The 13,920-nt window shown below is 37.7% G+C and overlaps 1 protein-coding gene across 8 annotated transcripts in view; it reads left to right on the forward strand.

Moving 5' to 3' along the window:
- LOC110261733 (uncharacterized) overlaps nt 1-13,920 on the forward strand; it is a 1,083,992-nt gene that overhangs the window by 362,336 nt on the left and 707,736 nt on the right. The window contains exons 9-10 of one of the 8 annotated variants that reach the window (XM_084967491.1): nt 3,600-3,681; nt 3,843-6,073. The exons of 6 other annotated variants lie outside the window; for them this stretch is intronic. Coding sequence is in view for 1 of the 2 variants with exons in the window: in XM_084967488.1 (XP_084823614.1) it covers nt 3,600-3,621 (22 nt within the window). In the remaining variant the exon portion in view is untranslated. Of the gene's footprint in view, nt 1-3,599; nt 6,074-13,920 lie in introns of those variants that run through there. One more of the 8 variants, XM_084967488.1, reaches the window with a different exon arrangement.

Below are 13,920 nucleotides of genomic sequence, written 5' to 3' on the forward strand. Positions count from 1 at the left end.
TTTTTGCTATTTTAGGGCTGCACTCGCTGCATATGGAGATTCCCAGGCTAGGGGTTGAATCAGACCTGTAGCCAGAGGCCTACACCATAGTCACAGCAACACAGGATCCGAGCCATGTCTGCAACCTATACCACAGCTCACCTCAATACTGGATCCTTAACCCACTGAGTGAGGCCGGGAATTGAACCTGCATCTTCATGGATCCTCATGAATCCTAGTCAGGTTTTTTAACTGCTGAGCCACAAAAGGAACACTCATTTTTGTATTTGAATAATTTATTTCTCTGAGTATCTGAGTTTTTTTTTTTTGATGAAGCTTCATTGTCTTATTCATCATACTTAAAGTGTTAGCTTTCCCACAACCTATACAATAACTGAAAAATAAAAACATAGCGCGATTTAAAAAATTTGAGATGCAGCCACAAAAATCCTTTAATAGGTCTGATTCTCCATTCACCATCCCAACAAACACAGAAGTGAAATCATTTTGCAACGTTCTTTGTTAAACCAAAACAGGGGTTAATCCAAAATAGCACATTCATCATGTCAAAAATTATATTATGCTTTAGAGAGTATTGTGGTGTATTTCCTCTTATATCTATTTCTATGAGGTAAAGAGTCTGTGAGGTGAATTATTATTGTTATAGATACATGTTAGTGGTTCCACTTTAGTTTTCAGGATTTCCTTGAACTTGAATTGATCTGAGCAGGAGAAAAGAGTTAAATGTATCCAGCTACTAAAAACAGAAACTTCAGAGATCATCTAGTTTAATTGCTATCACTTTACAAACAAGGGAAGCAGAGCATAGCTGTTCAGCGACCCGTTGAGGGCTGCATAGGAATTTGGTGACAGAATAGAATTCCAGTTTGCTGACTTCCATCAAGTTCTTTCTTCTCTAAAACCATAGTGTTCATACAGACTTTATATTAGTTCTTGGCTTTCTCACTTACTAGCTATGTGACCTTGGATGACTCTCTCAAACTTTCTGAACATACCTTTTCTAGTTCATAAAATTAGAAAACAAAAACAAAAACAATAACCAACAGGTAGTAAAAAGCTGTGGTGTAGCTAAGAGAGAAATACCCAGGTCACAGAGTATATCCAAGCCGGAATAAGTTCAGCTTCTCGCTTCTCAACCCCCATCAATTACTACCTGTCCTTTTCTTCTCAGACATCACTTTTGGGGCATTGCTTCCTTGACTCTCAAAGACTTACATAGGACCTTTCTTTCTGCAGTTGTACTTGCTGGGGTTATCCCTAGTGGATAAGCACGTCCCTCACTCTACTGCCTGATTATTAGACTACAAATCTTTAATTGCAGGAACTATGTCATGTTCACTATTATACTTTGGCACTTCGGATAAGAAAAAAACCTGTTCCAATGAATGAGTTGTTTAGTGCACAAATACTAGGGAGAGATGCTTTGGAAGCATACATTCTTATAGAAGGAAGCCACTACCAATGTCAGGTTTGGATGAGGTCTCATATATTGTATGAATTTTTTCCCAATGATTTTTTTACCTCTGTGATTATGTTTTGCTTAGGAAACTGGTAAAATGAATTTGCTTGTATTACCTGAGCACACACTGACTAAGGGTGGAGGGAGACTATGAAGCCCTGGGCAACCATAGTTTAACCAGAGTAAATTCAATTTAGAGTCATGTCTTTATGGACCATAATTCACAATATAGTAAATTACTTGTAAATAAACTAAAGATTTCTGAAGTGAAAGAAGCAGTTGTAGAAGAGTTGAAAGAGTTCTGAGGTTATTGTCAAGTTTCCTGGATCTTAATCCATGCTTCAGTGTTCTTATTCATAATGAGATAAAATTTTTCATCAAATTTTTGTGAAGAACCAGTAAGAATTTTCAGAGTTCCCATCATGGCTCGCAGTTAACAAACCTGACTAGCATCCGTGAGCACACGGGTTCGATCCCTGGCCTAACTCGGTGAGTTAAGGATCTGGCATTACCATGAGCTGTGGTGTAGATCATAGACTCGGCTTGAACCTGGCATTGCTGTGGCTGTGCTGTAGGCTGGCAGCTACAGCTATGATTGGACCTCTAGCCTGGGGAACCTCCATATGCTGCAGGTATAGCCCTAAAAAGACAAAAAACAAACAAAATTTTTTTCCTGAACATATTTTGTAAGGGGCGAAGTACTACATGAATGTAAGGATACATAATTAAGAGTTCGGTTACTAAACTAGAGGATGACAACTAATTCCTTTGCTTGCCTTAGTGTCCAGAACTAGAACTTGAAGGGGAATTGGTCATTTAACCTTATTAGAAACTAGGATGTGGTTGACAGTGCGACTGGGTTTTCTTAGCCATTGATGCTTAGTTACTGCTGGAATGCTCCAATTTGAGCTCAGGAAGCAGAAGGATCTAGCAGAAACTAGAAAGGAGAGGGCATGGACAAGCTTTAACTCTTGGAACATCTAATAATAATAGTGGGGACTTGAATGAACAGCAATACTTTCCCTCTAACCCTAGAGCCCTGTTCTGACATGCTTTTCAGGGGATAAAAGTCTAAAATTCTCAAATTACTTATTGTCAATGGATCTCTTATCTGCGTGGTTCCTGAACTGTGAGTCTAGGTCCATCCCAGTATACACATAGTTGAAGGTAATAACACCTATCACGCTTGCCTGAGAAATTCAATTTGACTTTAGTATTGTGTAAGAACTCATTCTAGGGAACCCTAAATCAAGCCAAGGACCCTGTACAGCCCTTTGAAGGGACTCATACCAATAGATCTAGGCAATACTTCTAGGATGCCACAACTATTTTCAGCTACTGCTAAAACATACTGAGAGTGACGCCACTCAGCCAACCTCACAACAGACACCAAGATGGAATCTTTTCTTTCATACCCCTCTTCCAAGAATAACTGAGATTTTTTGACCCATTTTTCCTTTCTTTTGTTCTTAAGTTTAATCTACTGCATCAAGGCAGATAGTTTGTGGATTAAAGAGACAGCCCTCACCACAAACACTTAGCGTAAAATGCTAAGGTTACCTGGCACGTTTAGTCAAGGATACTGAACTTCCCATAGTGAGGAGGCTATAAAGTGTAGGTCCATATGCACCTTATCCTTTGACAAAAGGTTTTCCTTGGTCTCTGTATGACTTAGTTGCTGTCACATTCTAAGAAGGTAAAATACCATCAGAATTGAGAAAATAGATTAATTACTGCTCAGCTTTTCCCCTTTTTTATTTAGGCTTATGTGTCCAATATCTCTATTGTCGAAGAACTGGCATTAATTATCTGTCTTCCATTTAAGAGAATATTTACAAATAAAGGCATCTTTGAATCAAATGCATCCCTGGTAAACCCACATCCTCATCCAGGTAGCAAGAAGTAGAAGTATTGTTAAGTGTCTCTTAAACAAACATGTATACTTTTAGTTACCCAGTGTCCTAGAAATCTCATCTTTTGTACCTGTTGAGAAATATTCATTGGGCGGAAGTTGTAAGGATAAGGTTGTAAGTGTTGAGAGTAATCTGCCCACAAGTAGCACTGTAGCCATGCTGTAGCTGTTCTGCTGTCTTCAGGAAGATACCTTGGAAAAGGTTAAGAAATTCCCATCTCTTGGCAGTGATTGTAACTCCCAGCCATAGAATTAGAGGACTAGAAAATGGAAGATGCCATGAGACGTGAGGAAATCATTACTGAGATGGGTAAGTCTGCTGCTGACACTTTCCCTTGGTTTATAAGGTCACCAGGGAGGATTTTCTTTGTTATCTCACTGAAGTTCTCTTTCATTCTTTAGAGAACATGAAAGTTCAGGGAAAGTTACCAGTATATTAAAACTAATGTTTTTATTTTTCACTTTTTATAGGAAGCACAAAGAATATTTTAGAACCAAAAGAGAGATAATGGATTGTTTTATCTTTGTTTTTCATTTTTGAATAAAACCAGGTAGGTTTCAAATAAAGACTGTTTTATAAATTTCTCTCTCCACATTTTTAATCAGCCATTATATAAAGACATTTTTCTTTTAAAGTTAGATGAGCCACTGTAGTTTTCTGCAAATTTTTTGAATGTTGCATATGATTTAATGAGTTCAGTTATGACTTAATATTTGAATAATGTCACTACTCTCCAAATCTTCCATAATTATAATTCAATTTGTCAAAATTTACTTAATAGCCATGTGCCTAAGCATAAGGGAAACACTTGGTCTGTTTAGCAAACCTTCTGTTGGAGCAGAAATGCAAGAAGACTGTAGCTGTTGATTACTGTTTTAATGTGAGTAGGATATGCCATATGATGCAAGATGGCTCCTGCCAACTAAGTCAGCAAAGGATTTTGTTTAGCAGAATTCTGTTTAATAAGTAAGAGTTTTGATAAATAGTCTTGTCTCACATGAATTAAACTATCGATTTACCAATACTGTTCCTATCTCGACCCAAGGGGACACTGTTGATGCCACTTAGAATATTACAAACTTTCTGCCATATGCATGTTGTCTAGCCCATGCTTCAACCCTATCACCTTTCAGCAGATTGCTTTAGACAAGAGATCTCATGGGCCAGGAATCTGCAATGCATATAAGCTTACTCGCTGATTTAATACAAGTGAGTCCTAGACATTGACCTTGTCCTGAGTTATTCTAATTTGGCAGGGCTGTAACACTGCAAAGACCTGCAAATCCCTTTTTAACAAGGCTACCTGAACCAAATGGCCCCAGTCCAAATACATGAAAATTTAAAGATGTCTGAGAGATCAGTGGCTTACAGTATTAAAGAGTAGGAAGACTGACACTGCACTTAACTCAGGTCTACTTATTTATCCAGTCAAGGATTCTGTCTCTAAGCATAATAGCTGCTCTGTTATCACTTTATAAATTGCTGTGCATATTATTTCAATAATGAACTGGGAGAAAGCATTCTGTTTGAAGATGTTAAAGGCACCAAATGCCCCACTAAAATCCCCAGATGTTCAATTATTTGAAAGAAATTATTTCTCCTCTAAGCAGGTTGTATTTTTAATTTTTCCAAAACAGCGGGTAGAACAGATATAATAATTTCCGTAGAGCCCATGGTCCTTGAAGTACCCACAGGTATTGCAGGCCAACCAAAGTCGTTCTTAAGGCAAGAGGCAGGCCAAGAATGGGATGCAGGTGCTTACAATTTTGCTTATGAGTCCTTTTTTTCTCATAAGGAAAAAAAACCCTTATAATTTTCCAGGGTGAGAGAGAAATTGGCAATACCTATCAACTTGGCACTAAGTAAGCCTAGTTTGGCAAGATTTATAGTGGACCCAGTGCAGAAATGATCCTATGTGCACGTGATGTACTGTGTCTAAAAGGGCAGTCCAGTGCATTCTTTGCTACTGTAACGGCGGTGTGCTGAGCACAAGAGCTCGGTGAATTTTGCATGGACAGATTTCCCTTAGTAACACATCTACATTATGGTGAGTTGAATATATCAGTTTCAACTGATGGGAAATATACATAATATTTGTGTGCTTTTTTTCCCCACCAGTTGAAACATATATGTATATTTCTACATTACGACATGTGAATTTAAATACTTTAGTTCTGTTGTATGTAGTATTTCACTGTGGTCTAGGCTGAACACTCTTGGTAAGAAGCAAAAAATTTTAATCGATGCAAATAAAGTACTAAAGAAAGGCAGAAGCAAGGTTTTTAGAATAAGATATTTTAGATTTGGGTCTAGTGGTAAGCACCTATTGTGTATGTTTTGGTAAGTGTGTTTCTTTAGCTGAACTCCAGTTGCCTCATTGTAAAGTAATCAAGTTTGAGTAGGTAATTTCTTAGTGTATGCTTAGGCTAATTTTCCTAATAAGTGAGGTTAAGTCAGAACAAATATATAGACAACTTTTAACTTTATAATTCTGCACTCATATGTTGTCTAACCATCTTTGTCCATTGGCATTCTCAGATTTAAACCTGCCCACATTATAAAGACAGAGTAAAGACAGATAATTGTGGGTTTTCAAAGGAGTTTTTCTTGGAAAAGGTGTTCGGGGAGGTATTGATGGTTGAGTGCAAACGAGGAAGGGAATGTTCATTTTGTGTTGGCAGGCACCCCACCAAAAATAAAATTGAGTAACTGATTCACTGAATAATCTGGATTCTGTAGAAGACAAGCATGAAACAATATAATTTTCCCTTCAAACTGCATCTTCAGTTCCTTCAAGCACTGATCTTTTTCTGCCCCGGGTGAACCTTTAGGCGGGTTTTGCCCATCAGATGATAAACAACCAGTCCCTTGTTTGCGGATTAAAACTTCAGTCTGATCTAATAATCACACAACTCTAGTCTAGACTATTAAGACTTCAAATGCCTATCCAGATAAATCTTCTCCCTTCCTCTACCTTGGACCTGACCCAGGCATGAAATCCTAGAGTTCAGGGAAAGGTCAGGGTCATTTCTTCAGTACTTCCTAGCTGTGGTTTTTGACCCCTATGGCTTTTGAGGGGATAATGAGGGAAGTAATAGAGAATGATTGAGTCTTACCTGTCTGGTACCACTGTGATCTGCCATTGATGCCACCTAGATATGGCAGGTATCCAAAGATGAGTCTATCTTTTGGGCAATCTTGTGGACATCCAGATGGATCCACTGCCTCTTTTCCAGCTGGACACAGTTGTCTCTTCAGCTCCTGTGTTTCTTGAAATCCAGTTCCCTGGAGAGATAGAAACAAGATTGATTGAAGGAGATGAAGTAAGGTTTAGAACTAGGGTTAAGGTTAGGTAAGAGAGAAGAAATTGGACATGCCGCTGACTGTGTCATCACTTTCTCAGCCTAAATGAGGGCTAAGCTAAGGGAGGGAGGATTAAGTTAAGGGAGGGAGGGCTAAGCTAAGGGAGGGAGCATTGTTTTTAATTATGGTAAGAACATTTAACATGAGATTGGTCTTAAAATTTTAAGTGAACAATACAGTGTTGCTACTCATAGGCACATGATGATACAGCAGATCTCTAGAACCTACCATCTTGCATACCTGAAACTTTCACACTGGATAAGAATTTAAAGATTTGATTATTTCTGTGGATGAGACTAAGATACTTGGACTGGAGAATTTTTTTTAAATGCCCAAACTAAGAAACAAGTTGTTTATTAACCAAAGTACTGGTATGTAATGTGTCCTGTTTCACATTTTGCTTTGAATTAAAAGGGAGGATTGCACTTTTAATCTTACTTTAACTATAAAATTATTAGACTACATAGTTAATATTAAAGTTCTTAAAATATACATTAAAATTCGAGCATCTTCTTTCCCATATCCTTGACTAAATATCGCCATCAATAATGCCATCACTATTTCTGTAGATAAACAACTTTGGTGCTTTCCCCTGGGCTAAGAACACTTGTCTGTGAATCCCTGATGGTTACCAAAGAAGGACATAACGAATCCCAGGAGATACGATTTCATAGAAATATTTTGAAAAGAAATCAGGCCCATCAGGGGTCTGGGACTACAGCTTCTCTATCCCTGTGTCATCTGCTATGATGACTTGGAAATGAGTAGCTACAGTGAGACAGCACATTGTTTAAATGCCTTAGAAAGGGAACATTTCTAATAATAACACTAGGACTAATGAGTTTCACATTAATTAATGAAAGTGACAGTAGTTGAATCATATTCAAATCACATGAATACAAATAAAAACATGCCCAGGCTTGCTTGTCACACTGCTTCACTGAATGCTACAGTCTGTTAAACAGCTGGGTCCTGGCCAACAACATACCTGGAGTGCTTCATGGAATAATACCCAATAGTTCACCAGTCAGCGTCTGAATAAATGTGAACTATTCTTTTATGGCTTTCGGTACAAGAAGTGAAGTACAGGCTAGATATGTATATTTGTGAAAGAAAATCTTCTCCTCTAGCTTCCTTATAACTATGATGTTTCCATTATTGATTTTTTTTCTAACATCATGTTACTAATGGTGGGTTCCTGAGATTTTTCTCAGAAGGCCAATGAGTTCCTTCCAGACTAATCTCAGAGAGCATGGTAGGTCTCCAAATAGATAACCGTTTGTAAAACTCTGATATATTCCATAATCCTCTGTGAATACCTTGGGCTTTGCTTAGACATAGTGTGCTGGTATGTCAACCTGTACATATGGCCTTTGGTGGCAGCTTCAGATGCACCAACTTTTGCAAAGTTTTTTTAACAATCGGGTAAGATTCAACGGGTAGAACTTTAGTACCTAGTCCTACTTGGTTTGTTTTCAATATCTATTCCCTCAACCTGCAGTATTTTGCCTCTGCATTGCCGGAGAATTTTATGGAGCCTTCTAACCGAAGGCTCCTTAAAGCAGAGCTTCTCAATCTCCACCCTACTGGCATTTTGAGCAGGGTAATACTTGCTGTTTGAGAACATCCTCGGCATCTCTGACCTCTATCTACCAGATGCCAGGAGCAACTCTCCCCCGTTGTGATGAACAAAAATGTTTCCAGACATGATCAAATATTCCCTGGGGAGTAAAATCACTCCCTACCCCCATTTAGGACAACTGCCATGGAGAAGGTCCATTCTCCCTTTTGAGGCCCATGCCTTGAAAATGCCTTGACTATGACTCACACGTGATAGCAAACCTAGAAATACCCTAATGGGCCTTTGCTAGAGTCAAATTTTAAACTGAAATGTGAATGTTGCCAATTTTCAGAAAGAATGTGGTTTAACCACTTAATTGAAACAGAAAATATGGTTTTAACCTTTAAATAGACAATGGTTGTCTTGAAAGAATAGGCACATGTTAATAACTTGTTTCCCTTTTTGAATGATTGCAACTGCTAAAAATGCTAATAACACTAGGATTTTAATGATTTGGATATTGCTCTTAACAAAATTTCCCAATAAGATGCATGAGTACAAATCAATCTTTTCATTATAGCAAATGTGGAAAAACCACATAGAATAAAATGTTTGTACTTGGGATTTTGTTCAAGGATAAAAACCAAATTTAACTGTTATAGGAACAGAGCTAGATGATATGCAGAGACAGGAAAAAAAAAAAACGGGAACAATTGAATAGTTATAGGAAGAGAGTAAGATAATAGGCATATAAACAGAATAAAAGAGCAAAGTGGCCCAAAATAAATCAGTTCAAGAGAAAAATGATCTAAAATGGCCCTTTTCTCAGAGCTCTAAGTAAGAACCATGGCAGTTGAGATTGTAGGGGTTTTTTTTGTTTTTTGTTTTTTGTCTTTTTGTATCTTCTAGGGCCTCACCCGCAGCATGTGGAGGTTTCCAGGCTAGGGGTCGTATTGGAGTTGCAGCCACCGGCCTACGCCAGAGCCACAGCAACACGGGATTCAAGCTGCATCTGCGACCTACATCACAGCTCACAGCAACGCCGGATCCTTAACCCACTGAGTGAAGCCAGGGATCATGGTTCCTAGTCGGATTCGTTAACCACTCAGCCACGACGGGAACTCCAAGATGGTAGTTTTAATTTTTTTAATGTTTTATTTTAGTTGATTTACAATGTTCTGTCAATTTCTGCTATACAGCAAAGTGACCCAGTCAGATACACACACACACACACACACACACACACATTCTTTTTCTCACGTTATCCTCCGTCAAGTTCCATCACAAGTGATTGGGTATAGCTTCCTGTGCTACACAGCAGGACCTGAGACTGTAGTTTTAAACCTCCTTCTTTTTGAGGAAGAGCATTTAATGAGTGTCTATGAGTGCATTGCCTCTGCTATCTAACTTATTAATCCTACTCCAATGCCTGGAATATTTAGAGCTGCTTTCTTTTCTCAGAATAATGGTAGGTGAAGAAACTGGCATGCCTATGACCAGAAATCCTATGTTGAACCCCAAAATGAATAAAGCAGAAAATACATCAAAGTGGTCAAAGTGTTCTGATAGCTTTCTTATCCTACCCTCAAAAGCAGTATCAGTCTACCCAGGCTTCATGGTGATCACCTAACACTATGATATTTTTAATCATGATGGTATGTAGAAAATACCATTAATATTTTTAGAAACAAGGAATATAACTCAAAAAAACCCAGTATTGTCTTCTTTGCCTAAAGAAGCTGCTTCTTCTTAATACAGGAAATTAAATTTCTATGCCAAAAGCATGTTTACAGGTTCAACTGTTTTTTTCCCTTCTGAAGCATTTATTAAAATATTTTCCTTTCTAATAATAGCTAATTAACTTGAATGCATTCTTATTAGGAATCTGTCTTGGTCCCCGCACAAATTCTTAGAGGGTTATCTGATAAGTATCCCCAGAATTTATCAGACAGCCGCAAAATTAGTAGGGCTGAGAGAATTGCTTATATAATGTGAAGAAAAATGCTTTCTGGGCTGATATTATAAATCATTGTTCCCCAATTCATCCTTTAAAACTGATCCAGGAAGCTGATATTTTATTTTCACATGAACATTCCATTCAGATAGATTCTAATGCTATGGGGACTAGGAAACCTGAAAATCTTGAAACTCACCTTCAAGCAGGGAGTGTAGTTTAGTAGGAAAAGACATTGAATTTATCCTGGATCAAAAGGCTTGAGGACAAGTGCCATCTCTCTATCTATCTGCTGAGTATGGAGGAAGGGGCATTGCCATGTGACAACTCTGAGAGTATTTCCCACATTTTGGTCTTTAAGAAAAACCTGCCCCATGAGGTACTGGCATCCACAGTTCTCCTTCTCTGAGACTTTGTATCACCCTAGTTTTTCCAGGCCTCCCTGGGGATTCTTGATATAGAATGCAGTCTCCACACTAACTGTATAATTTTATTTTTAAAACTATTTATTTTAACATAATTTCAAACATACAGAAGAACTGCAGATATAGTATAAAGCACTCATATATATCCCTCACTCAGATATATATCCCCCACTCATACATCCCAATTGCTGACATTTTATCACATTACCTTGTTATCTTCTCTTTCCTCCTTTTTTCTCCCCTATTCTCAGGTGTATATATATATATATATATACACACATAAAACACACATAAACCATTTTTTTTCTGAACTGTTTGAGGGTAAGTTGAAACATGATCCCCTTTACCACCAAGCATCTTAGTGTATCTTAGCTAAGAAAGAAATATATTCTCTTACATAGCTGTAGTACAATTGTAAAAATCGTAACATTAACATTTATAAAATACTGGCGTTCCCATTGTGTCTCAGTGGTAGCGAACCCGACTAGTATACATGAGGACAAGGGTTCATTCCCTGGCCTCGCTGGATCCAGCGGGTTAAGGATCCAGCATTGCTATGAACTGTAGTGTAAGTGGTAGATGTGGCTTGGATCCTGTGTTGCTATGGCTGTGGTGTAGGTCGGCAGCTGAAGCTCCAATTCGACAACTGGCCTGGGAACTTCCATATGCCGCAAGTTGGGCCCTAAAAGAAACAAACAAAAACTTATAAAATACTAATAATTTATGGATATTTCACATTTCAGCCATTGTCTCATTTAGGATTTTTACATAAAAACAATTGTAGTCATGATTCAGTCATGAGTTGCATTCAGTTACTCTGTCTTGTCTGCTTTACTCTAGAACAGTTCCTTGGTTTTCATAACCTTGACATATTTTGAAAGCACAGACAATTAATTTTATAGGATACCTCTCAGTTTATGTTTGTCTAATGTTTCCTCATTATTAGATTTAGATTATATATATTTTTTGCAAGATTGTCATGTAAGTGACACTGTATTCTCAGCACACTCTATCAGGATGAACATGGTGTCATTCTAAACCATTACTGGTGATGATAATTTTTTTTTTTTCCCACTGTACAGCAAGGGGGTCAGGTTATCCTTACATGTATACATTGCAATTACAGTTTTTCCCCCACCCTTTCTTCTGTTGCAACGAGTATCTAGACAAAGTTCTCAATGCTATTCAGCAGGATCTCCTTGGTGATGATAATTTTGATGACTTGATTAAATGGTGTATAACACATTTCTCCATATTAAAGTTACTATTTTTTCTTTGTAATTAACAAGTATTTTGTGCAGAGACATTTTGAATCTATGTAAATATCTTGTTCCTCATTAAATTTTCAACCATTGGTTTTAGCATCCATTGATGATTCTTGTCTGAAACACTTATTACTACAATAGTTGCCAAATTATGATTTTCTAACATCATAATTCCATCTACATTTATTAGTTCTGAGTACTATTTTCCACCAAAAACAACCTGAGTCCTTGCAGAATGGTCGATTCCAGAGATGGAGAAGGGAAAATGCAAGATAAGCTTGGACTATCCAACGGAACAAGAAAGCATGGAGGTTCTCTATAAACCTTAGGAGCATGTCAGAATGACAGCAGACCTGACCTAAAGGGGCTGTATTGGCTAAATATTAGAAAGTTTGGGGACCAAGGCAATTAATGTAATGAGTCAATGCCCACTGAACGAAATAGGAATAATAATATAAGAATTCGTTAGTTGGTAGTAGATCAGTGAATGAATGAAGTGTTTGTAATTTGAAAACTCTTTCTTAAAGTAAAAAGTCAATTTTCCTTTTAAGGAATCATTGTTTCAAGGAAGTGCTATTATTAAAATTCTAGTTCATGGAGTTCCTGCCATGGCTCAGTGGTTAATGAACCTGAATAGCATCCATGAGGATGCAGGTTTGATCCCTGGCCTCACTCAGTAGGTTAAGGATCTGACGTTGTTGTGAGCTGTGATGTAGGTCACAGATGCGGCTTGGATCCCACTTCGCTGTGGCTCTGGTGTAGGCTGGCAGCTGCAGCTCTAATATGAACCCTAGTCTGAGAATCTCCATATGCCACAGGTGTGGACCTAAAAAGACCAATAAATAAATAAATAAATAAAAATTCTAATCCATAAACCAGAATTTTATTCCAGTACATTCCTCCTGAGAGATAGAGGGCATCACTTCTAGAGAGAAACACTGGGCTCTCCAGAAGTATCTTTGCTATGATAACAGTGAACCATCTGCCGTCAGTTCCAGGGAGCATGGCACAGCAAAATACTTCAAAGGAAGGTCTTTTGATGACCAGACTAAGATCCCTAGTTTTATTTCTCCAGTGAGAGCTACTGCTAACTGTATTTTATGTAAACTGCCAAGCTATAATTAAAAAGACATCATGGATGCCTTCTCACCTGTGTACAGGTAAAGAAGCTCACCACTAGTCAGAACCCTAGCCTGATTTTGTGCTTGCTGTTGACAGATTTGTCTCAAGCATTTGGGAGTCTAGGATAGGAGACCCACCCACTGTGTGTCTACATATTTTAAAAGTTATATAACTAGCCATCAGAATTGCTCAGTAAAATGTTTTCTATCTTCCTGCTCTGAAAAATGCATCATCAGAATTACAAAAAAAAGTATCAATGTATGCTTTAGTAGGACTGAAAATTAGCAAAACAGCAAAACTGGATGAATTTTATTGTTACACATATCTGAGTGTTCTCTTGATTGTACAGTGATGTTTCCCCATGAAAACAGGCTCTGAGGAAAGAACTTTGGTATAAGTAACTTATTTAGGAAGTTATCTTAAAAATCAAAAGGGAGGAAGCGGGGAAATTGAGACAGGAAGAGGAGAAATGCCAAAAAAATGTGCATTATTGAACAGCTTACTATTGTGGACAGCTGGGCCTCAGTCCTGCTTGGAGGAATATATTTAAAAAAGAAAATTTTGTCTCTGTCCATGATCATGAAGTTATTTCTCTAAAACACATAATTCAATTACAGAAAATTAATTTTCTATGCTGAAAGCATGTTTGCAAGTTGATTAGTTTATTTTCCTCTGAAGCATTTTGGAAACTATTTCTTCTTTCTAATAATAGCTGATTAACCTGAATGCATTTTCATTAGTGCCCTTCATTAGTCTGGTCCACATCTAAGAATTGTTGCACAGTGAGATGAGGAAGCTGGGAGAATTTATTCATCAACTTTGACTCTTTTTGGTTGATGATTGTCTCTGAGAGTATTG

The sequence above is a fragment of the Sus scrofa genome, chromosome 7 (genome assembly GCF_054392235.1).
Source record: "Sus scrofa isolate SSC_HxYL_T2T_F1_AM1 chromosome 7, Sscrofa_HxYL_maternal_Yorkshire_Landrace_v2.0, whole genome shotgun sequence".
Lineage (NCBI taxonomy): Eukaryota > Metazoa > Chordata > Mammalia > Artiodactyla > Suidae > Sus > Sus scrofa.